The sequence below is a fragment of the Pecten maximus genome, chromosome 3, assembly GCF_902652985.1.
Source record: "Pecten maximus chromosome 3, xPecMax1.1, whole genome shotgun sequence".
Classification (NCBI taxonomy): Eukaryota; Metazoa; Mollusca; class Bivalvia; order Pectinida; family Pectinidae; genus Pecten; species Pecten maximus.
In genome coordinates, this window is record NC_047017.1 from 9,496,566 (window position 1) to 9,516,889 (window position 20,324).

The window sequence follows — 20,324 nt, forward strand, 5'->3', positions numbered from 1 at the left end:
ATAGGGAAGCTGTTATTCATCCTTTTACTTAATGCAGAAAAAATATCACACTTCTTTGATTAGGTGAACAAACCTGTTTAGTTAAGAAATCCGAATCTAAGATATTTCATACAATTCAAGGCTTATTTACACTGATGGTTCTAGAACCCTATAAACAGTATTACTGCATGGGTGGCTGCACAATCTACTTTTATCATCACGTTACTGGTTGCACTTTCTCAAGTTCTGATCAAGTGTAAATAGATTTTATTGGAGAAATGGCCTATGAAAGCCTGTAAATAAGAAAATGTCACTTGGCAAAAATACCAATTAGAATTTTTGAAATAAAATCTTTTACTGATCAACTGTTTCCATTCTTTATATAGCCCAATGCCCAAAATCAATAACAGAGATACTTTGATTGTATGTATACAACATATAAAGCTAATTAGGTGTTAATAAATTGAGGTACACAATGAACTAGATTTGGGGCGAGAGCTTAACCTCATTTTTCAAGCAAAATCTCATCTTTTATTTATTCACCTCCAATTGCAGTTCAATATATATTGCAGTATGGAGCACAAATTTGAAAAGATTTAAGTGGGAGTGTTGCCTAATTCTACAATATAAATTTATGTTTCCATGTTCTCTGTTTTGAACAAGATTACAACTTTATAACATATATTTTCAAACACCCAATCATACCAAAATAACACTGTAGGTATATCATTGCTTGGTGCAGAATGAAGATTTAAATATATATATATATCCAACACTGGTCCCCTGTGGATTTATAAAGTGTATACTTATCAGATGCATAATTATGTATAATATACTTAAAGTGCACTAATGAGAGACAGAGAAGCATTTGAGAATGTAAAATGCAAGACTACTGATTAAAAAGTATAGGCTTAAATAGTGATAGGTCATTCCAGATAGAGGAAACTAAGCCAAGCATCATGGAAAATGACAATGTATGCAACAGTTACTCACAGTCATGGTGGCACAAGGTAAGTCTTATCCGATATCATAATTTGAATAAATTCACATTTCAAAGCAAAATGACACTATATTAACAACTGAAGCTTGCACCTAACAACATAATTGAAATCTTAGGTTCAGTTTGTAATTAATTAATTATTAAAATGATATTGAAAATTTCGGCAAAACATGCATATGAATATCATTGACAAGTGAAGATAAGTGTACCCTGGTACACAGACCTAGTCATTTTGGAGAAGACTTGCTTGTTGTAGTAAAAGTTTGATGGCCCTTGTCCGAAGAAAAGGTATTACATATAGAATATATAAAAAATATGATGAAACCTTCATTTCCTCCAATCAAAATGGAAAGAAACATTGCAATCGGAAATTTTCAGTGATTATAATTATTGATCAATTGTCTTTTCTAACTCTTGACTACAGTTACGATGCTAGGGATTTCCGTGAACATGCAAAAACTAAAAACTCATCCTGTTTGATTCTGTTTGAATGAAGGCACCTCACATGAATATATAGCATGTTGATGTTCTATAAAAGCCTGTTATAACAACATTGAACATGTTCTTTGATACCCAGTCATATTTAATACATACCTATCAAAACTAATGCTATCTACATTTACCTATGCTACCAGCATAAGATGAATATATTTGATAAATGACATTAATGTGTTGTCGCTGTTAAACATTTAGATCGGATATAACATGCCGTTTGTCTATTGCGCCATTTTGATGAGTAACTAAGTTACGTGCATTAACTTTTCCATTTGAAAGCATGTTAACTGAAGAACGTGAACACGTTTGCAATAAGTGCCCATCTCTAACGATTGGTCATTCGTTACCTGCCGGTGGTTTGGAGACAGACACAGGTTCTGATGTTACTTTTGGTTCGGGTTGTATGAAAGGTGAAGTATCTGCTTCTAGTTCGTACTCAAAGCCACGATTGGTTTCCCCCATCCCACTTGTAAAATCAGTTGTTGGTGCAGGGGGTGCAGTTGGTTCGGGAGGGCCCGACTGAGAACCAAAATTAATTAAAGGTTCTCTAGTTTGGGAATCTTGAGGTGTCAGGTCACCATCATCAAAGTTTACGAGAGGATTAGAGGCATTCGCCTCGGATGTACCAGATTCATAGCGATCCTCCTCGGCTGCCTCACCGGTAAACGACGTAGTGGTTATCGCCTCGTCTTGCTCTGGGATTTTATCCACCTTCTCAAAGTCGTCGTTATGGAGGTCGCTAAAAACGTGCTCCTGGTTTGGTTGATAATCTCCCAATAAATCCGCCATTATTAGAGTAACGTCAAGTGTGCTTTTTAAATTATTATCACAAACAATTTGAAGCCGCACGACACTGTTGCATGCAACCAGACCTGGATCCGAAAGAAGTTGGACCTGACGTAATGGTCATGCGCCGAATACACATTCGTTCGGGACCTCTCTAGGTTTGGAGAAATGATCTTGCAGCTTAACTATTTGAATTAAACTTTGGCACTAAACAGTGTTCAATAACATAAGAGAAATATACACCACGTTTATGCTAAGCTGCCGATAGAAATTGACATAAGGTAAAAAAAATCTTTGAAAGTATACACGAGAAAAGTATTCCGAAGGTATTCTGTCTAACACAAATCCTACTTGATTGGTCACGGCTAGATTGTATGAACCAATCACTGAACGCGTTACAGATCCGTTAACAAATATCACAAACCTTCAAGATGGCTAGTGATGATGCCGTCCGATCTGGGAACGGTTCAATACACCATGTGAAAAATGGTAAAACAAATGGTTTTCATCGCCACAAAAACGGACACAATACCAATGGAAAGAATGGAGATTCTAAAAAGGTAATTTCATCGTGTATGTCATTTTATGATTGTGTAATAATCTTGACAGCAAGTTTTGGGTGGGACTCGTGCTCATGATACAAATTTTCATGACATCGATGCCATTCAATTGATCTAGTTTTATAATATATTTTTCAATAGGACTTATAAATAGTCTGAAGTCAAAGTTATTTGTGCAATCTTTTTATTTCCTTAAAAAACTTTATCACAACAAATCTTGAAGCCACGCCCACCGATCATGCCAGAAATTGCAGAGTTGCGTCCCCTATAAATCAGTTGTCAAGCGATTAAGTAAACATTTACGGTTGTTTATGTGCTGATGAAAACAAGGTCAAGAATTGTGTCGATTGTTAAACTTGTTGCATAAATGCTAATTTTGATTAACTGTATTGCGTAATGGTTATGCTGTACCAGAATCTTTGAGAATGAGATTTCATAAAAGTTTTTTTGACTGTTGTCAGATGACAGCTCAGGAATTCAGATAAGTTATGGTTGACTTACTTTCATTAGATAATGTATATATAACCTTGTTTATATTGCACCATAGTAATACTGGTCAATTTGCATACTACATCGTTACTGGCTTTAACGAATAATTTGAAAGAAAAAATAGGCATATATCTTGATATTTTTAAATGAGTATTTAATATTGTATTTATTGTAATGTTTGGTATGAAGTTTAAAGGTATATGCATTATACATACACCACAGAAAGGTATTAAGCTAAGATACCAGATAAGATATAAACACAAACAGTTCGATACTCCAACTTGTGGTTTATATATTTTACACAAGATATGCCTCAATATGTTACAGTGTATATTACACTAGACAGGATGAAACTTTTTAACAAATGTTTAGCTGCACTATATATATTTATAAATATATGCCTCTGATTCCCACTATTACTCACTGATATTGTAAGAGTTTACTAACATCATGATTATCATCAGTGGCCATGGGCCTCCAGCAGAATTGGATATTTTGGCCTTTTGTTACAGCTAGACTTCACATGAAAGTGATGAAAATAAACCTGAGGCACACTTCGCAGTAGTTAGGATACTTATTTTGCCATCACACTTTTTCATATCCTTCTAAATTTATATGCATTTCTTAGCCCCTTACTTTTGGCTTGTGGGGTGAGGAAGCTGCCTTTCCTCAAGTGAAATGGGATATAAATGTAGATTCCATCCCTTTGTAACGGTTCGAATTAACATATAACCCAGGTTCTTAATAGTACCGTACTTTGAATGTATAAACCACACAACAACTAGATACAAGTCCTACATTTATTCAACACTATCATTGGCAATATAAAACAACTAGTAACAATAACTATTTACATCACCACAGAATAAAACCATCTTCCTCACTAGCATACACGAAGCAGCTATTACCCAAAACATAGACAGAAAGACTGAAATAGAGTAACCAGCCAATGGCTTCTCGTAAGTGTAGGAAAAGTAGAGAAAGGAAAGAATAGAAGGGAAGTAAACAACCAACTTGCAACAATGAAGTACCAGCCAATGGCTTCTATATCTTCATACAACTTCCCACATATACTCGATACATTCACACATATAAACTAGCATCCTTTTCCATTCACAATGGTCCCCATAAATTAGCATACAATGTTTTCAATATAAAATACACAATCATAGTTACCCGCACACATTCTCAAACTATATACATACTCTCACACTACATATATTCTACATTCTGAACACATATATTCACACTCACAATTAACAAATCAACTATAATCCAACAAAATACTATCATACATACACAAATATATACTTCTACTAAGGGACACAACTCTCAAACAAAGGTACATAACTCACAAAATCCATTCCCGTTACACCTTTACCAAGATAAACATTAAGTCATTGAGAATGGTACATTCTGCTTGAGGTTCATGATTAATTATATGATGGTAAGGATTGGTTATAGTCAGTGTTACTCCAGATGATGTCACTTTCACAGGATATGTTGTATAAATTGATTGAGTTATTCAACAATTTTGTATAAAAAGATATTTGGACACTTTTGGATATAAAAAAAAACAAAACAACTACTTGAAGTGTGTACAAGATGTATTTTTAGCCCACCATCATCAGATGGTGGACTATTCAAATCGCCCTGCGTCCGTGGTCCGTCGTCCGTCCGTCCGTCTGTCCCTCCGTCCGTCCGTAAACAATTCTTGTTATCGCTAATCCTCAGAAAGTGCTGAAGGGATCTTTCTCAAATTTCATATGTGGGTTCCCCTTGGTGCCTAGTTATGCATATTGCATTTTGAGACCAATCGGAAAACAACATGGCCGACAGGCAGCCATCTTGGATTTTGACAATTGAAGTTTGTTATCGCTATTTCTGAGAAAGTACTGAAGGGATCTGTCTCAAATTTCATATGTAGATTCCCCTTGGTGCCTAGTTATGCATATTGCATTTTGAGACCAATCGGAAAACAACATGGCCGACAGGCAGCCATCTTGGATTTTGATAATTTAAGTTTGTTATCGCTATTTCTGAGAAAGCACTGAAGGGATCTTTCTCAAATTTCATATGTAGGTTCCCCTTGGTGCCTAGTTATGCATATTGCATTTTGAGACCAATCGGAAAACAACATGGCCGACAGGCAGCCATCTTGGATTTTGACAATTGAAGTTTTGTTAGTGCTATTTCTGAGGAAAGTACTGAAGGGAATCTTTCATAAATTTCATAGAGGTCCCTTGGTGGCCTATTATGCCTATTGCATTTTGAGACCTATCGGCAAACAATGGCGAAATGCAGCCATCTGGATTGACATTGAAGTTTGTTATCGCTATTCTGATGAAGTATAGAAGGGATCTTTCTCAAATTTTCATATGTATATTCCTTGGTGCCCTAGTTATGCATATTGCATTTTGAGACCAATCGGAAGAAAACAACATGGGCCGACAGGCAGCCATTTAGATTTGACAATGAAGTTTGTTATCGCTATTTTGAGAAGTACTGAGGGATCTTTCCAAATTTCATATTGTAGATTCCCCTTGGTTGCCTAGTTATGCATATGATTTTGAGACCTATCGGAAAAACAAACATGGCCCGACAGGCAGCCATATTGATTTTGATAATTGAAGTTTGTTATGCATTTATCAGAAAGTACTGAAGGGATCTTTCGCAAATTCATATGTAGTTCCCCTTGGTGCCTAGTTATGACGTATTGCATTTTGGACAATCGGAAAAACACCATGGCCGACAGGAAGCCATCTTGATTTGATTAATTTGAAGTTTGTTATCGCTATTTCTGAGAAAGTACTGAAGGATCTTTCTCAAATTTCATATATAGGTTCCCATTGGTGCTAGTTATGCATATAATTTTGAGACCTATAGAAAACCACATGGCCCAAGGCAGCCATCTTAGATTTTGCCAATTGAAGTTTGTTTATCGCTATTTCTCAGAAAGTACTGAAGGGATCTTTCTCAAACATTTTCATAAGTTCCCCTTGGTCTGTAGTTCTGCATATTGCATCTTGGGACCAATAGGAAAACAACATGGCCGACAGGCAGCCATCTTGTATTTTGACAATTGAAGTTTGTTATCGCTATTTTACAGAAGGTACTGAAGGGATCTTTCTCAAATTTCATATGTAGGTTCCCCTTGGTCCCTGGTGTTGCATTTTGGGACCAATCCGAAAACAACAGACAGCCGTTATCGCTAAATCTTAAATTTTATATATAGGTTCCCCTTGTTTGAAAAGTACTAGAGGGCTGTTTCTGAATTTACACAGATTAGTAAGACTTAGAGGAAGGGAAAAGTAGAGAAAAGATCAATCTGACATGGAACCTATAAAGATCATTCAATGGTGGGCGCCAAGATCCCTCTGGGATCTCTTGTATAATATAGACTCATGCAGCCATGCACATTTTTTGTTTTTTTGTTTTGCTCTAGTATTGAAAAGATAGTATAGTAACATGGAGCCATATAGATGTCCTGTGTTTATGGCCAAAAAATCAGTAACATTTTTAACATGAGGGGGCTGTAGTGGCCAAGTGGTTAAGTTGTCCCGACACTTTATCACTAGGCCTCCACCTCTAGGTGCAAGTTCGAAACCCCATGGGGCAGTTGCCTGGTACTGACCATATGCTGGTGGATTTTTCTACGGGTACTCCAGCTTTCCTCCAACTCCAAAACCAGGCACGTCCTTAAATGACCCTGGCTTTTAATAGAATGTTAAACAAAATAAACCAAACTAACATCTATTGAACAGTTATAATTATCAAATATATAGCAAATAGTTATGACTTACATTTATGGTAAGTCGTGGAATAATTTTGGTTTTTAGGGATGGATAGTATGGTTTCCTGATAGTTTTTGGAGATTATGATTTCATGAAAGGTTTTGGAGAGTATGATTTCATGAAAGGTTTTGGAGAGTATGATTTCATGAAAGGTTTTGGAGAGTATGATTTCATGAAAGGTTTTGGAGAGTATGATTTCCTGATAGTTTTTGAGAGTATGATTTCATGATAGGTTTTGGAGAGTATGATTTCATGATATAGGTTTTGGAGAGTATGATTTCATGAAAGGATTTGGAGAGTATGATTTCATGATAGATTTTGGAGAGTATGATTTCATGACAGGTTTTGGAGAGTATGATTTCCTGATAGTTTTTGGAAAGTATGGTTTCATGATAGGTTTTGGAGATTATGCTTTCCTGATAGTTTTTGGAGATTATGATTTCATGATAGGTTTTGGAGATTATGCTTTCCTGATAGTTTTTGGAAAGTATGTTTTCATGAAAGGTTTTGGAGAGTATGATTTCATGATAAGTTTTAGAGAGTATGATTTCCTGATATGTTTTGGAGAATATGTTTATGTTCTCACTTTTGATAATCCTTTTTCTGACATTTTGTATTTTTATAGAAGCCTGACTGGCAGGACGACTTCTGGGAATCCTTTGAAGAGACTCCTATCATAGCTGCTATATACACTTATTTCTGCTTCGGACTGCTTGTTGTTTTTGGACATATTCGTGACTTTTTAAGAAATATTGGAATAGAGAAAGTAAAATCATGCACAGAACCAAAATTACCTGTAAGTATGCAATGATATTGATTGTATAAACTGAAACAGTGGCCATGGTTTGCTATTGTCAGAAACATCTTCCATTAATTTAGCTCACCTTGGTGTCAGGTATCCGTCCATCCGTCAACAATTGACTTTTTTCTTCATAACCACTGATCAGAATTAAACAAAATTTAACTGGTAGCATCCCTATGGGGGTAGGGATTCAAAGTTGTACAAAGGACAGGGCTGCCCCCCCCCCCCCCCCCCCCCCCCCCCCTTGTATTTCTTTCCTTCAGGAAACAAAAACAGAAAGAGATGATCACATATGATACAGACCCTGCATGCCTGTTATTATTGTATGATTGAATTATGTATTTCAGGGATTTGTTCCACTGTATCAGAGCTGGGAGAGTTTTTACACCAGGAACATTTATCGCCGAATAAGAGACTGCTGGAACAGACCAGTGACAAGTGGAGCTGGAGCCGAGTTAGATGTTGTGGAGAGGGTATCCAACGACAATGGCTGGAACTTTACGTATGTATAGATTTTTATTTCATTTTGTTTTTCAGGTACAAATAATTCTTATATGTATCAGATATATAACCTAGATTATGACTGTCTGAACAACTGGGTTTATTTTTATATTATCTGTTATAGCCAGTCCAGGTTAAAAGATGAGGGAAATCTGTATTACATTATGAGATGGATTATTTGAACTGCATGTCATTGCCAAGCTAAAGCTGAAAAGCTTAATGAGATGTCCAAAAATGGACAAAAATAAAAAGTAAAATACAGTCACAAGAACACCAGTAAGTTAATTGACAATAGACAATAATTTCACCACTTTGCTTGTGTTTTCTAGAAATACGGGCAAAACACATCGTGTGATGAATTTGGGATCCTACAATTACCTTGGATTTTCTCAAAATTATGGGCCGTGTGCAGATGCTGCAGAGGAATCTACCAAAAAATTTGGGATGTCATTTTGTAGCAGTCCTCAGCATTTAGGTGAGTACTCTTATAGATCATACACAAAGTCCTTTCAAGTGCTATCGATTACTAGCCTGAGCAATACAGGCCCACCAGACTTTTTATTTACTCTAAGTTTCATTGTTTTTAATGTGTTGCATATGAAGCTTCCTCTGGCTTGTAATCTTCAGCATTAAAAAGTAGGTAAACAAAACAATCTGCTGTATATAGATTGAATCTCTTTTTCTCATCAGGTTACTCTAAGTTGCACAAAGAACTGGATGAACTTGTTGCTGAATTTGTTGGTGTGGAGGCAGCGTTTACCCTCCCAATGGGCTTTGCCACCAATTCAATGAACATGCCATGTCTTGTCAGTAAGGTTTGTACTCCCTAGACTTTGTAGTTAATTGGTTTACATTCTGTGTTTAAGTCTTCAAATGGGGCATAGATTTGAGCTGGAATTTATCAGTATTTTCCCAGATACATCTTTTTTTTTTTTTAATTTTCAATTGTCCTCTGAATTCAGTTTAATGATTAAGAGATTTGATAGGATCATGCCAAAAAGTTTTAAGTATAATATACTTATATTTAGATTTCAATAGAGAAATTTAATTTTATTTGTCATAGTAGTTTAATCTTGTGTTACATTAACCAGGGTAATTTGATCTTGTATTAATTTGTCTAGGGTAGTTTGATCTTGTGTTAAATTTTCCACGGTTGTTTAATTTCATGTGTTATATTTACCAGGGTAGTTTGATTTTGAGTGATTCTCTGAACCATGCCTCACTAGTGCTAGGATCCAGACTGACTGGTGCCACTATCAGGACCTTCAAACACAACAGTAAGTATACATCAACAGTAAGTATACATTAAACAATAAAAATGAACTGATTGTTCTCTGTAAACATGAACAAATTGTTACACAGTAAAACATGAACAGTTTGTTACACAGTAAACATGAACAGATTGTTACACAGTAAACATGAACAGATTGTTACACAGTAAACATGAACAGATCGTTACACAGTAAACAGGAACAGATTGTTACACAGTAAACATGAACAGATTGTTACACAGTAAACATGAACAGTTTGTTACACAGTAAACATGAACAGATTGTTACACAGTAAACATGAACAGTTTGTTACACAGTAAACATGAACAGATTGTTACACAGTAAACATGAACAGATCGTTACACAGTAAACATGAACAGATTGTTACACAGTAAACATGAACAGGTTGTTACACAGTAAACATGAACAGATTGTTACACAGTAAACATGAACAGATTGTTACACAGTAAACATGAACAGATTGTTACACAGTAAACATGAACAGATTGTTACACAGTAAACATGAACAGATTGTTACACAGTGAACATGAACAGGTTGTTACACAGTAAACATGAACAGATTGTTACACAGTAAACATGAACTGATCGTTACACAGTAAACATGAACAGATTGTTACAGAGTAAACATGAACAGGTTGTTACACAGTAAACATGAACAGATTGTTACACAGTGAACATGAACAGGTTGTTACACAGTAAACATGAACAGATTGTTACACAGTAAACATGAACAGATTGTTACACAATAAACATGAACAGGTTGTACACAGTAAACATGAACAGTTGTTACACAGTAAACATGAACAGATTGTTACACAGTAAACATGAACAGATTGTTACACAGTAAACATGAACAGATTGTTACACAGTAAACATGAACAGATTGTTACACAGTAAACATGAACAGTTTGTTACACAGTAAACATGAACAGATTCCTATTAATAAGTATGACAAACATGTTGACGAGGAATACATTATTTTCAGATATGACAGATTTGGAGGATAAGCTTCGTACAGCGGTGATTGAGGGCCAGCCCAGAACACACAGGCCCTGGAAAAAAATCCTGATAGTTGTGGAAGGAGTGTACAGGTATTAATCTTTGTTATCAGTGAAAACATTAAAGTTGTATTGGTAAACTGGTGTATGTCTTATAAACTAAGGTATTGAATACTAAAGTGTAGTTGTATTTAGGAACTGAAAGTAAAACTGTCATTACAGTTATCTGAACGGCTATACTTCCCTTGCCAGTACAGTATAAAGTAATGATGTTGGCATTGGGAGCAAAATTGAATTTAAAAGCCAGGAATTAAACCTAAAAGGTTTTGACTAAAGATATAATTCCTTTTCCTAGAACTTATATGAAATATCAGTTTTAATTCTTATAACCAGTCTATAGCCTGTTATGTAGGTTTTAAATGTTGATAGTGATACCTTGTATTTTAGTATACAATGTACTGTCACATTAAATGTTGACTCTTCAGATAGTTAGCATGTATACAGCCATATTGACATAAAAATGATTTATTGTTGTGACTTATGTTTTAGTATGGAGGGATCCATTATCCGTCTACCAGATGTGATTCGTCTAAAGAAGAAGTACAAAGCTTATATCTACTTAGACGAGGCTCACAGCATAGGGGCACTGGGGCCAAATGGAAAGGGTGTTGTCGACTATTTTGGACTGGATCCCCGTGATATCGATGTCATGATGGGGACATTTACGAAGAGTTTTGGTGCAGCAGGAGGGTACATTGGTGGATCAAAGGTCAGTACAAATAAAATTCAGCGTCAGTTTGCCCCTATCAATATATTGTACCAGAAACTTATATATTGAAAAAAAATGAACTAGATGAGCGCTTTAGATGTCTATTGTTCGCAAAAGGAGATAAAGAAAGTTTTGAAAACATGTTTCTTTTTATTGACTCATATAACATTGTATTTAACACTTGATTAATTTGAAGAAATGAAAAGTTTCTCTATGAAGATGACAGTGTTGATTATTTATCTTTTTTTTTTCTCTTTTTTCAGAAATTGGTGCAACATTTACGAGTGAATTCTCATGCAGCGCTTTACTCCGTCTCGATGTCGCCGTGTGTCACACAGCAAGTGATCTCCTCAATGAGGATTGTCATGGGACTAGATAACACATTAGAAGGTAATATGTCAACCAAAATGTCTAAAATCAAGATATTTCAGAAAGGCTGAGGATTAAGGTATTTGACCGTTAGGTTCCTGGAAGGTTACTTGTAAGAGGTATGACAAAGTTTTGAACTAGATATGACCATAAGTCAAATCTAGATATATTCATATACATTAAACAACTTTAAAAAGGTTCTCTGAAGAATCACCAAAGAAAGGAAATACCAAGAAAGCGATGCAGGCCCATTGGACCAATTATTTGTTTTCAAATTAATATGAAGTTCCATCTGTCTTACAAACTTTTAAATCTCTTTTTCTCCCTTTCTACACTGAACAAATTTTTTTCTAACATTACAATAAATATTACAACAATAGAAATGATTTGATGACAGGAAAAAGAAAAATTCAACAGCTGAAATGGAACACAAGGTACTTTAGACATCGCCTACATAAATTGGGCTTCATCGTCTACGGCAACAAGGATTCGCCCGTGGTTCCACTGCTTATGTTTATGCCTACGAAAGTCGCGTAAGTAAATATTTGTAGTGTGATGATTGTCACCTTTTGTACATAAGAATCTTACAAGAGACAGTATTATTGTTGTTAGTCTAGAGTAATGGTCTAAACATTGCTTTCATAGTATCTAGGTTAAACTAGCCATGACTATGAGGTTTCATTTTGAATCATTTGATGTCCTATTAACATGGTCATTTAGGGAAGGACTCCTCTGCATCCGAGATGCATGTGTGTAATGTATATGAATGTGGTTTTGAAGGCTGCAGTATGTTTGTCTTTGTCTCCTTGTGGTAGCATGGAACTGATGCGTGAGTGTTAAGCAGGAGAAGCAGCCACATTAATTTGTATAGGCTCTGGTATGTCTCAGATGGGGAAAAGAACCCAAAGCATTACATAACCAGTTTAATACAGTATACAATCAAACTTCATTATTACAAAGTCTGAAACCCTGCTTAACTCAAAGTGAAAATTCAGTTCTGAAAGTAAAAATTCTGTGTAAAATATATTCAGTTACTTAAATCTTGGGATATCTCAAAGTTTTTCATGACCATAGACTTCAAGATTATGAGGTTCAAGTGTACCAACAGAAGGGATTGGAAGTTTGATACAGATCTTGTCCATGCTGGTTTTCTAAAGTGCGGGAATTAATATTGAAAAGACATTACAGTAAAAGGTCTAAAGGTAGAAACAAAAATGTCATCTGAAGCTAAAATCTTCTTAACTGATATCCCTCATTTGTCTTTTGCTACTTATGTAAAGGAAACCGGAAGTAATGTGTAGTATTTCTACTTACAGAGCCTTTGCTCGTATGACACTGGATCGAGGCCTGGGTGTGGTAGTGGTAGGTTTCCCAGCCACGCCCATCAGTGAATGCCGAGCCAGATTCTGTGTGTCTGCTGCACACACCAAAGAACAGTTGGACAAGGTTAGTGCAATTTACAATTAAATACAGTCAGTCCTAATCAAGTGACTTTGGTTCATTATTGATACTTAGATATACGTGTATATAACAAAAAGGAATCTGTCCTTACGAAGGTTAACATATAAAGAAAAACCTGTGAGAGCAGAAAGGCCTAGCAACAGAGTCTTGTTGTTTTGTTATTTTATACATGTATATATAAATATATATATTAGAAAAGCAGAGCTAGTGTTAGTTCTCATCAAAACATTATGATTTTATTACAGTACATTTTATGTTGTTAAATGTTATTTGTTTATCATTAATCATATTTTTGCTGGTAAAAATGATTGTGAAAACACGACTGTGATAATTATGTATTGTTTTTGTTTAGGCACTTGCTATCATCGATGAGTTAGGTGAACTTCTTGGCCTCAAATATTCCACTATGGCTGTGCCGTCTCATGATGAGACAGACATTCAGCTAATCGAGGTACAGTAACATTATATAGTCAATGTGAAACTTTGGTGTTTAGTACAGATTGTCAAATAAACATGAATGGAAAGTAAAAAAAAAAATTTGGATACAGGTAAGCATACTGGTTAAGTTTTAGTAAGGGTAAGGGGAGGTAAGCAGTAATGTATTATAATTATGACTATTGTCATTTAAGGAGAGAGAAATAACACTGTTGGGTAGACTTTGTTTATTATGCCCCACTACCAAGTGGTCGGAGATATATAGAGAATACATGGTCAGTGTCTTAAAATATATGCTGTATTTTGGCGAGGGTAAAGAAAGACAAAAGTGGCGAGCCTTGGCGAGCCACTTTTGTCTTTCTGTCCCGAGCCATAAATACAGCTTATATTTTAAGACACTGACCATGTATTCTATTTATCCTGCAACAGTCATAAAAATAATCATCAAAAATAATCATTTTGAAGTGAAACGGTGTCAAAAATGACAGAAATATGTTCGCCTTTCAAACGTAGTTTCACTTTGAAGTAGGTCAGTCGAACTGACGCACGTGCTAAGATTCCAAAATGCAGCTGTTTTCCGTCACTGCCGTATACAGCAAAAATATATATGGTGGGTGTATTCCGACAATGCGGTGGCAGTTGCAGGATAAAATGTGTGGATGGTCAGGTGGCACAGGGGTAACACACTTGTCTTTCTCCTATACAGCCAGGATTTCATTCCCCGAGACAATACATAGCAGTGGGCAGAGTCATGTAGGCGGTAAACCATATTAACCCTTTCACCCCTTAGTAACTTTAATGGATTCTGCCATTCATTCATCATTTAAAGTTGAATATGGTCAGTGGGGGTAAAAGGGTTAACTAAGATTTGTGGTTTTAGACATGATAATATATCGTGTCACCTGCCAGACATATGGGTTTTCTCTGGGTACTCTGGTTTCCTCCCATAAGACCTCTCGTGTGCTTTGATAAACACTACTAGGATTAATTAAGTTGATATGACTTGTTTTACAATTGTTGAAAAATTGATAAAGTTCAAATTTAAAGGGTAACCCCCATCGGTCCCTCCACAGGTTTGGTTACATGGTTTGGCACAGTTTGTCGTTCACTGATAACATGATATATTATTTTTATTGGGTTACTTAATCATTCTTTCAGATTATCTGAAATAATTGTGATTTATCTTTTAATACAGTGAACATATCTCGAAGTTCCTTCATCATCATCACCATCATAAGAGTGGATTGGTGGTCCAGAAGAGAGAAGCATTTTATTTCACGGGCAGAAAAATCTGCTTTATCGCTGGATCATCATATGAAGCTATGCGTCTTCAAATCCTAGCTTTGTAACCTGAGTTTACGGTTATAACTAAGATCAACCATCAACTTGATGATTGACGGAGGAGAAGACATTCATCACATTGCCATATGTGTACTTGAAACCAGACGAGACATCAGTGAAGATGTATGTGTCTATGTGTTCAATTTTTATCAGGGAATGAAAGAAACAAGTGTTATTTTTACATGTGCATGTTGGTGATATATATATTTGCCTTTTGAGTGTGGATCTGCTTGCTTTGGACTGTATGGAACACACTTTTACAGATAAGTGTTGCTTTGTGGTGTGTATGGAACACACTTTTACAGATCAAGTGTTTTGCTTTGTGGTGTGTATGGAACACACTTTTACAGATCAAGTGTCACTTTGTGGTGTGTATCACAGTGTTTTATACTGATTTTAACACCATTGTTGTTTTTGCTTTAAAAAAGTAAATTAAGTTTGGAGAACAAATGTGCTTTGATAGTGAGACTTAGTTAGTGAGGCTGTTAGTTATGTTTGAGAGTGAGGCTGTTTGTTAGTTATGTTTGAGAGTGAGGCTGTGTTTGTCAATAAGGCTGGGGATGTGTTGGAATTTGTGAGTGAAGCAGAGTTTGATTATGAATGTTGGTTATTATCCATTACTTATATTCTTTTCTGAGTGGCACAAACATCTGTTGAGTTGAGTTAGTGATACTGTAAACACCTGTGTTATTTTAATGTAATTTTATTTTCATACTGACTCTATACCTAATGCATGTTTACCATAAAGTGTAATCAAATGGAAAGTGCTTCAGCACATTTCTGCACTAAAACCCTGTTGACCCAAGGGTTAGGTGCTTTTTGTACTAAATCATAAATAAATGCTGTACAGAGGATTGGCCCAATAGAATTAACCAGAATGACTATAAGTGTTTTTGTATTTAATTTATTTATCAACTAAGTTATCTGTTGCAGCTATCAATAGAATTATATTTGTGTTGTGTTTGTTTGTGAGGTAAAAATACTATAACACATGTCTACCTTAATTATATTAATTACCGGTAAGACCTGTGTTGAGGTACCTTGGTAATATTTATTACCAGTAAGACACCTGTGTTGAGGTATGTGTACCCTGGTAATATTTATTACCAGTAAGACACCTGTGTACCCTGGTAATATTTATTACCAGTAAGACACCTGTGTTGAGGTATGTGTACCTTGGTAATATTTATTACAGTAAGACACCTGTGTTGAGATATGTGTACCTTGGTAATATTTATTACCAGTAAGACACCTGTGTTGAGGTATGTGTACCTTGGTAATATTTATTACAGTAAGACACCTGTGTTGAGGTATGTGTACCTTGGTAATATTTATTACAGTAAGACACCTGTGTTGAGATATGTGTACCTTGGTAATATTTATTACAGTAAGACACCTGTGTTGAGATATGTGTACCCTGGTAATATTTATTACAGTAAGACACCTGTGTTGAGATATGTGTACCTTGGTAATATTTATTACAGTAAGACACCTGTGTTGAGGTACCTTGGTAATATTTATTTAATGTTGAGATCATTTGTGACTATGATAGAATAACATACAATGTTATGTTTGTGAGGCCGGCTTTTATCATTGAAGGCCAGAAACTTTTTGTTTTGTTGTTTCATAATGAAAAAAACCCGTAATTTTGATCTTAAAACCAGATCGATACCCTGGCTGTGGAATATTAACCAGTGATGTTTTAAATAATCTATCCTAAATACCTCTTGACTCCTGCCATTCCTTACACTGTTTTCTTCCAATTCAAATTTTACTTTGTTATGAACAAGTTTTACATAAATTTGTACAAAATTAGTAATGTTCACTAGGGACATGTATAAAGCAAGTTACGTTTGTTTGGGAAAATGTACAAAATTGGTTATGTTTGCTAGGAGACATGTACAAAGCTTATGTTTGTTTGGTAAATTGTACAACATTGGTTATGTTTGCTTGGAATCTTGTACAAAGCTTATGTTTGTTTGGAAAAGTGACTTCATTTTGTCTAGGGATATGTACAGATTTAGGTACGGTTTGTTTAGGGATATGTACAGGCTATGTATGGTTTGTTTAGGGATGTGTACAGACCATGTATGGTTTGTTTAGGGATATGTACAGGCCATGTATGGTTTGTTTAGGGATGTGTACAGGCCATGTATGGTTTGTTTAGGGATATGTACAGGCTAGGTATGGTTTGTTTAGGGATGTGTACAGGCTATGTATGGTTTGTTTAGGGATGTGTACAGACCATGTATGGTTTGTTTAGGGATATGTACAGGCCATGTATGGTTTGTTTAGGGATGTGTACAGGCCATGTATGGTTTGTTTAGGGATATGTACAGGCTAGGTATGGTTTGTTTAGGGATGTGTACAGGCCATGTATGGTTTGTTTAGGGATGTGTACAGGCTATGTACGGTTTGCTTGGGGATGTGTACAGACCATGTACGGTTTGTTTAGGGATGTGTACAGACCATGTACGGTTTTCTTGGGGATGTGTACAGACTACGGTTTGCTTGAGGATATGTATAAACTTCAAAGCTTCATTTTACTGAAGTTCTGGGTGGATTCTAATACTGAGTGATTATTGAAGAGCTTGCATGTCTTTTCATTCCACATCTGACATTCATGATGGCCACTCTTATTTCTGATATGCTGTGATATCTACAGCCCAACATTCAAGTTCTATTGGACCAACTATTTTAATATGTTTTAGGAGCGATACTTTTTGGGGAAATACTTAACATCCTATGACAAAGTTTTAATTTGAGGATTAGAGGGGTTTTGTGAATCTCTGAATATAACTGGATGTTAACAAAAGGTTTACAAGTACAACTTCATTGGGTTGACATCAACTCAAGTGTTCAGTGATGTACTTACATCAACTCAGGTGTTGTATCAGTGATGTACTAACATCAAAGTGTCTTCCAAACTGGCTGCTGTGAACTCTTTTTGGCAGAGACATGCAAGACTATAAATTCTGATGCACCAATATTGTGACTAATTTGTTGCAGTCATACACCAAGATTTACTTTAAATCAGACTATTTCAAACTATGTTTCAGTTTTCAAAAATGGTTGCCATGGTTTATGGCTATAAATCTTGTTCTATATGTGTACTTTGCTGGAAGCCAACATGAGGAGAAATAACATTTTATCTTGTACTTGCCTGGCGGATACAATCAGCCACATCTTCAGTTCTATGGGGTCAGTTGGATTGTTACTGGGTTTAAGTGTTGCTGATGCTGATTTCTTCCACAGATAGCTTAAGTACAGATGACATTTTGGTCTGAAATGGCAATGAAATATGTTGAGACATTAGATTTTTTTGTTTGTTTTTTTCATCGTAAACAAAGGTTTAAGTCTCATCAAGTTTAAAAAACAAATCTACTTAAGAATGGAAGGTGAACTACTTTCAACTTCTTTGCTGTTAAAATCACAAATACTCAGGTGAGGGATACAGGCCTATTGAGCCTCTTGTTTACATAACAATCCCATTTTTTATTTTTGTGTGTTTTGACATGCTTGCATATCATCAAATTGATGTTGTTTTTCTGCCAAAAGCCCAATCACTTCCTGCCCTATATTTACAGATGTGTTGATTGATATGATGATATGGATAAGAATCAAAATCTTTGAGAAAAACTAACTTTTAACTTCCAATTATATCAGTATTCATAATGATGGTCACTAAGTAGTCTTATAGAACATGGAATGTGTATGGTAATCTGTGCCTAATTCTCTCATCACCATCACCATATTTATCTTGCAAGCCCATTAGACTAGTGCAGTTCAGTGGAAGTCCTTTCAAATGTTACTTCATTGCTCTGCAAGCTTAACCCTCTGTTTAAGTCAAAGTATATGTTGCCGGCCCTGGCCTTATTACAGAATTAATAGGTAATATTTCTATAGTTGATTAGTCATACCTACTTTTTAACATTCAGCTATATCTACGGTAGATTATAATTTGACCACACTTAATTTTCACCGACAAAAATTGACTACAGTTGATGTTGTAGGGAATGTCATTATAATGTAGTACTTGTCGAATGGCTGAAATACATATTTGTAACATTGATAATGAAAACACAGTCGTCTACAGACATATTCTTCAAAAGATGCAATATTTCTGTTAGCAAGTCTGTTGTACACCATACTATTTAAGTATAAATGCATGTTTCTATAATGTGTTGTGTATAGTTAACCGTTAATGTATTTTGTATATTTTGATAGGTAATCTGTTTTCAATCACAAAGTGGTTTTCAATGTTTGTGAAATATGTAAAATTGATCTAACAAAGTCTATTTTATAAACATTTTATCTTGGAGTTGGCATAAACAATACTTCTATATATATATATATTCTTTGTGATACTGTATAACACATGTAAACATTCTAGTTGTCATATCAGTCCCAGTGATTTATATAGTATTAAACATCATTGATCAAAACCCCTGAAAACATTACCCTCCCAACACTTTGTTTGGAAAAGTAGGTACTTAAAATTACTTTGCTATTTGAGTCATACCAAAATCTTTATTTTATTAACATTTCAAGCCAAAGTTTTTTTAACAAAATTAGAACAACAACTTCGTCCATTATATACATTTTTTTACTTTTCTATTCTATTACGATATTTTGGTTATTGATCATGTTTATCTTGATGAGTTGTGTTATATTTTTGTTTGTGCATTTGAATAAGAAGTAATGCAGATCTTCATTGTGGTGTTTTTTTCTGAACCTGCTAGAATCTCTTTGTATTTAGTCCCTGATACCACATTAATGAATTCTTTTTGTGTTAAGGTTATATTCTGTTTATACAGTAGGTTTAGCTTGAGGTCTGATTACAGAGACTTTCCTATAAGTCAGGGTTCAGTTTACACAGTATGTTTGATGACATAATATGTTGTTGCTGACAGTGAATAAAGTTCCACTCAAAGGAATTCAAAATTGACGTTTTAGTACTCTTTTTATTGTGAAAAAACAAATCTTTAAGCAATATGTTCTTCTCCAGGTCTTTTGTAAAGACAGGCTGCAGTTACATTGTCAAAGGTTTACACGAAGCACTTCATTTGTCCATGTGTGCTGCCATTAACACATTGGTTGGGCCATAGCACTTTGCTCTATACGCTAAAGATTAAGGTCAGGACAAGGGTCAAAGATCATATTGTCAAACTTGCCAGACCTAATGACTGACCCTGCAGTTAAGTCACAGATGTGCTGATCTTAATGCTTCATGTATTGAAATGGCATGAAAGA

At 35.3% G+C, this 20,324-nt stretch overlaps 2 protein-coding genes and 1 long non-coding RNA gene across 6 annotated transcripts in view; 2 read left to right on the forward strand and 1 right to left on the reverse strand.

Moving 5' to 3' along the window:
• LOC117323125 (reticulon-1-A-like) overlaps nt 1-2,394 on the reverse strand; it is a 28,245-nt gene extending 25,851 nt beyond the window's left edge. Inside the window, exon 1 of one of the 4 annotated variants that reach the window (XM_033878154.1) lies at nt 2,101-2,394. In XM_033878154.1, coding sequence (XP_033734045.1) covers nt 2,101-2,263 — 163 coding nt within the window. In that variant the 5' untranslated portion in view covers nt 2,264-2,394. Of the gene's footprint in view, nt 1-1,821 lie in introns of all 4 variants that reach the window. The other 3 variants (XM_033878152.1, XM_033878155.1, XM_033878153.1) reach the window with 3 other exon arrangements.
• Nucleotides 2,395-2,682: 288 nt separating this feature from the next.
• LOC117323126 (serine palmitoyltransferase 2-like) lies at nt 2,683-15,263 on the forward strand. Its single transcript, XM_033878156.1, has 13 exons — nt 2,683-2,820; nt 7,729-7,899; nt 8,253-8,407; nt 8,736-8,881; nt 9,097-9,221; nt 9,590-9,683; nt 10,684-10,789; nt 11,246-11,465; nt 11,729-11,855; nt 12,232-12,367; nt 13,151-13,280; nt 13,648-13,746; nt 14,926-15,263. The coding sequence occupies exons 1-13, from the start codon at nt 2,692-2,694 to the stop codon at nt 14,926-14,928; spliced, it is 1,641 nt and encodes a 546-aa protein (XP_033734047.1). The 5' UTR covers nt 2,683-2,691; the 3' UTR covers nt 14,929-15,263.
• Nucleotides 15,264-15,540: 277 nt separating this feature from the next.
• LOC117323127 lies at nt 15,541-20,019 on the forward strand. The gene is made up of 2 exons (XR_004531654.1): nt 15,541-16,150; nt 16,526-20,019. It is a non-coding gene; the product is annotated as an uncharacterized LOC117323127 (long non-coding RNA).
• The last annotated feature ends 305 nt before the right edge of the window (nt 20,020-20,324 follow it).

What these genes read in the sequence shown, in the direction of transcription:
- LOC117323126 (XM_033878156.1), top strand. Translation starts at nt 2,692, where the DNA reads ATGGCTAGTGATGATGCCGTCCGATCTGGGAACGGTTCAATACACCAT. An exon ending in CAGGACCTTCAAACACAACA is followed by an intron (nt 9,684 to 10,683) that starts GTAAGTATACAT and finishes CATTATTTTCAG; the next exon opens with ATATGACAGATTTGGAGGAT. An exon ending in TTTATGCCTACGAAAGTCGC is followed by an intron (nt 12,368 to 13,150) that starts GTAAGTAAATAT and finishes TTCTACTTACAG; the next exon opens with AGCCTTTGCTCGTATGACAC.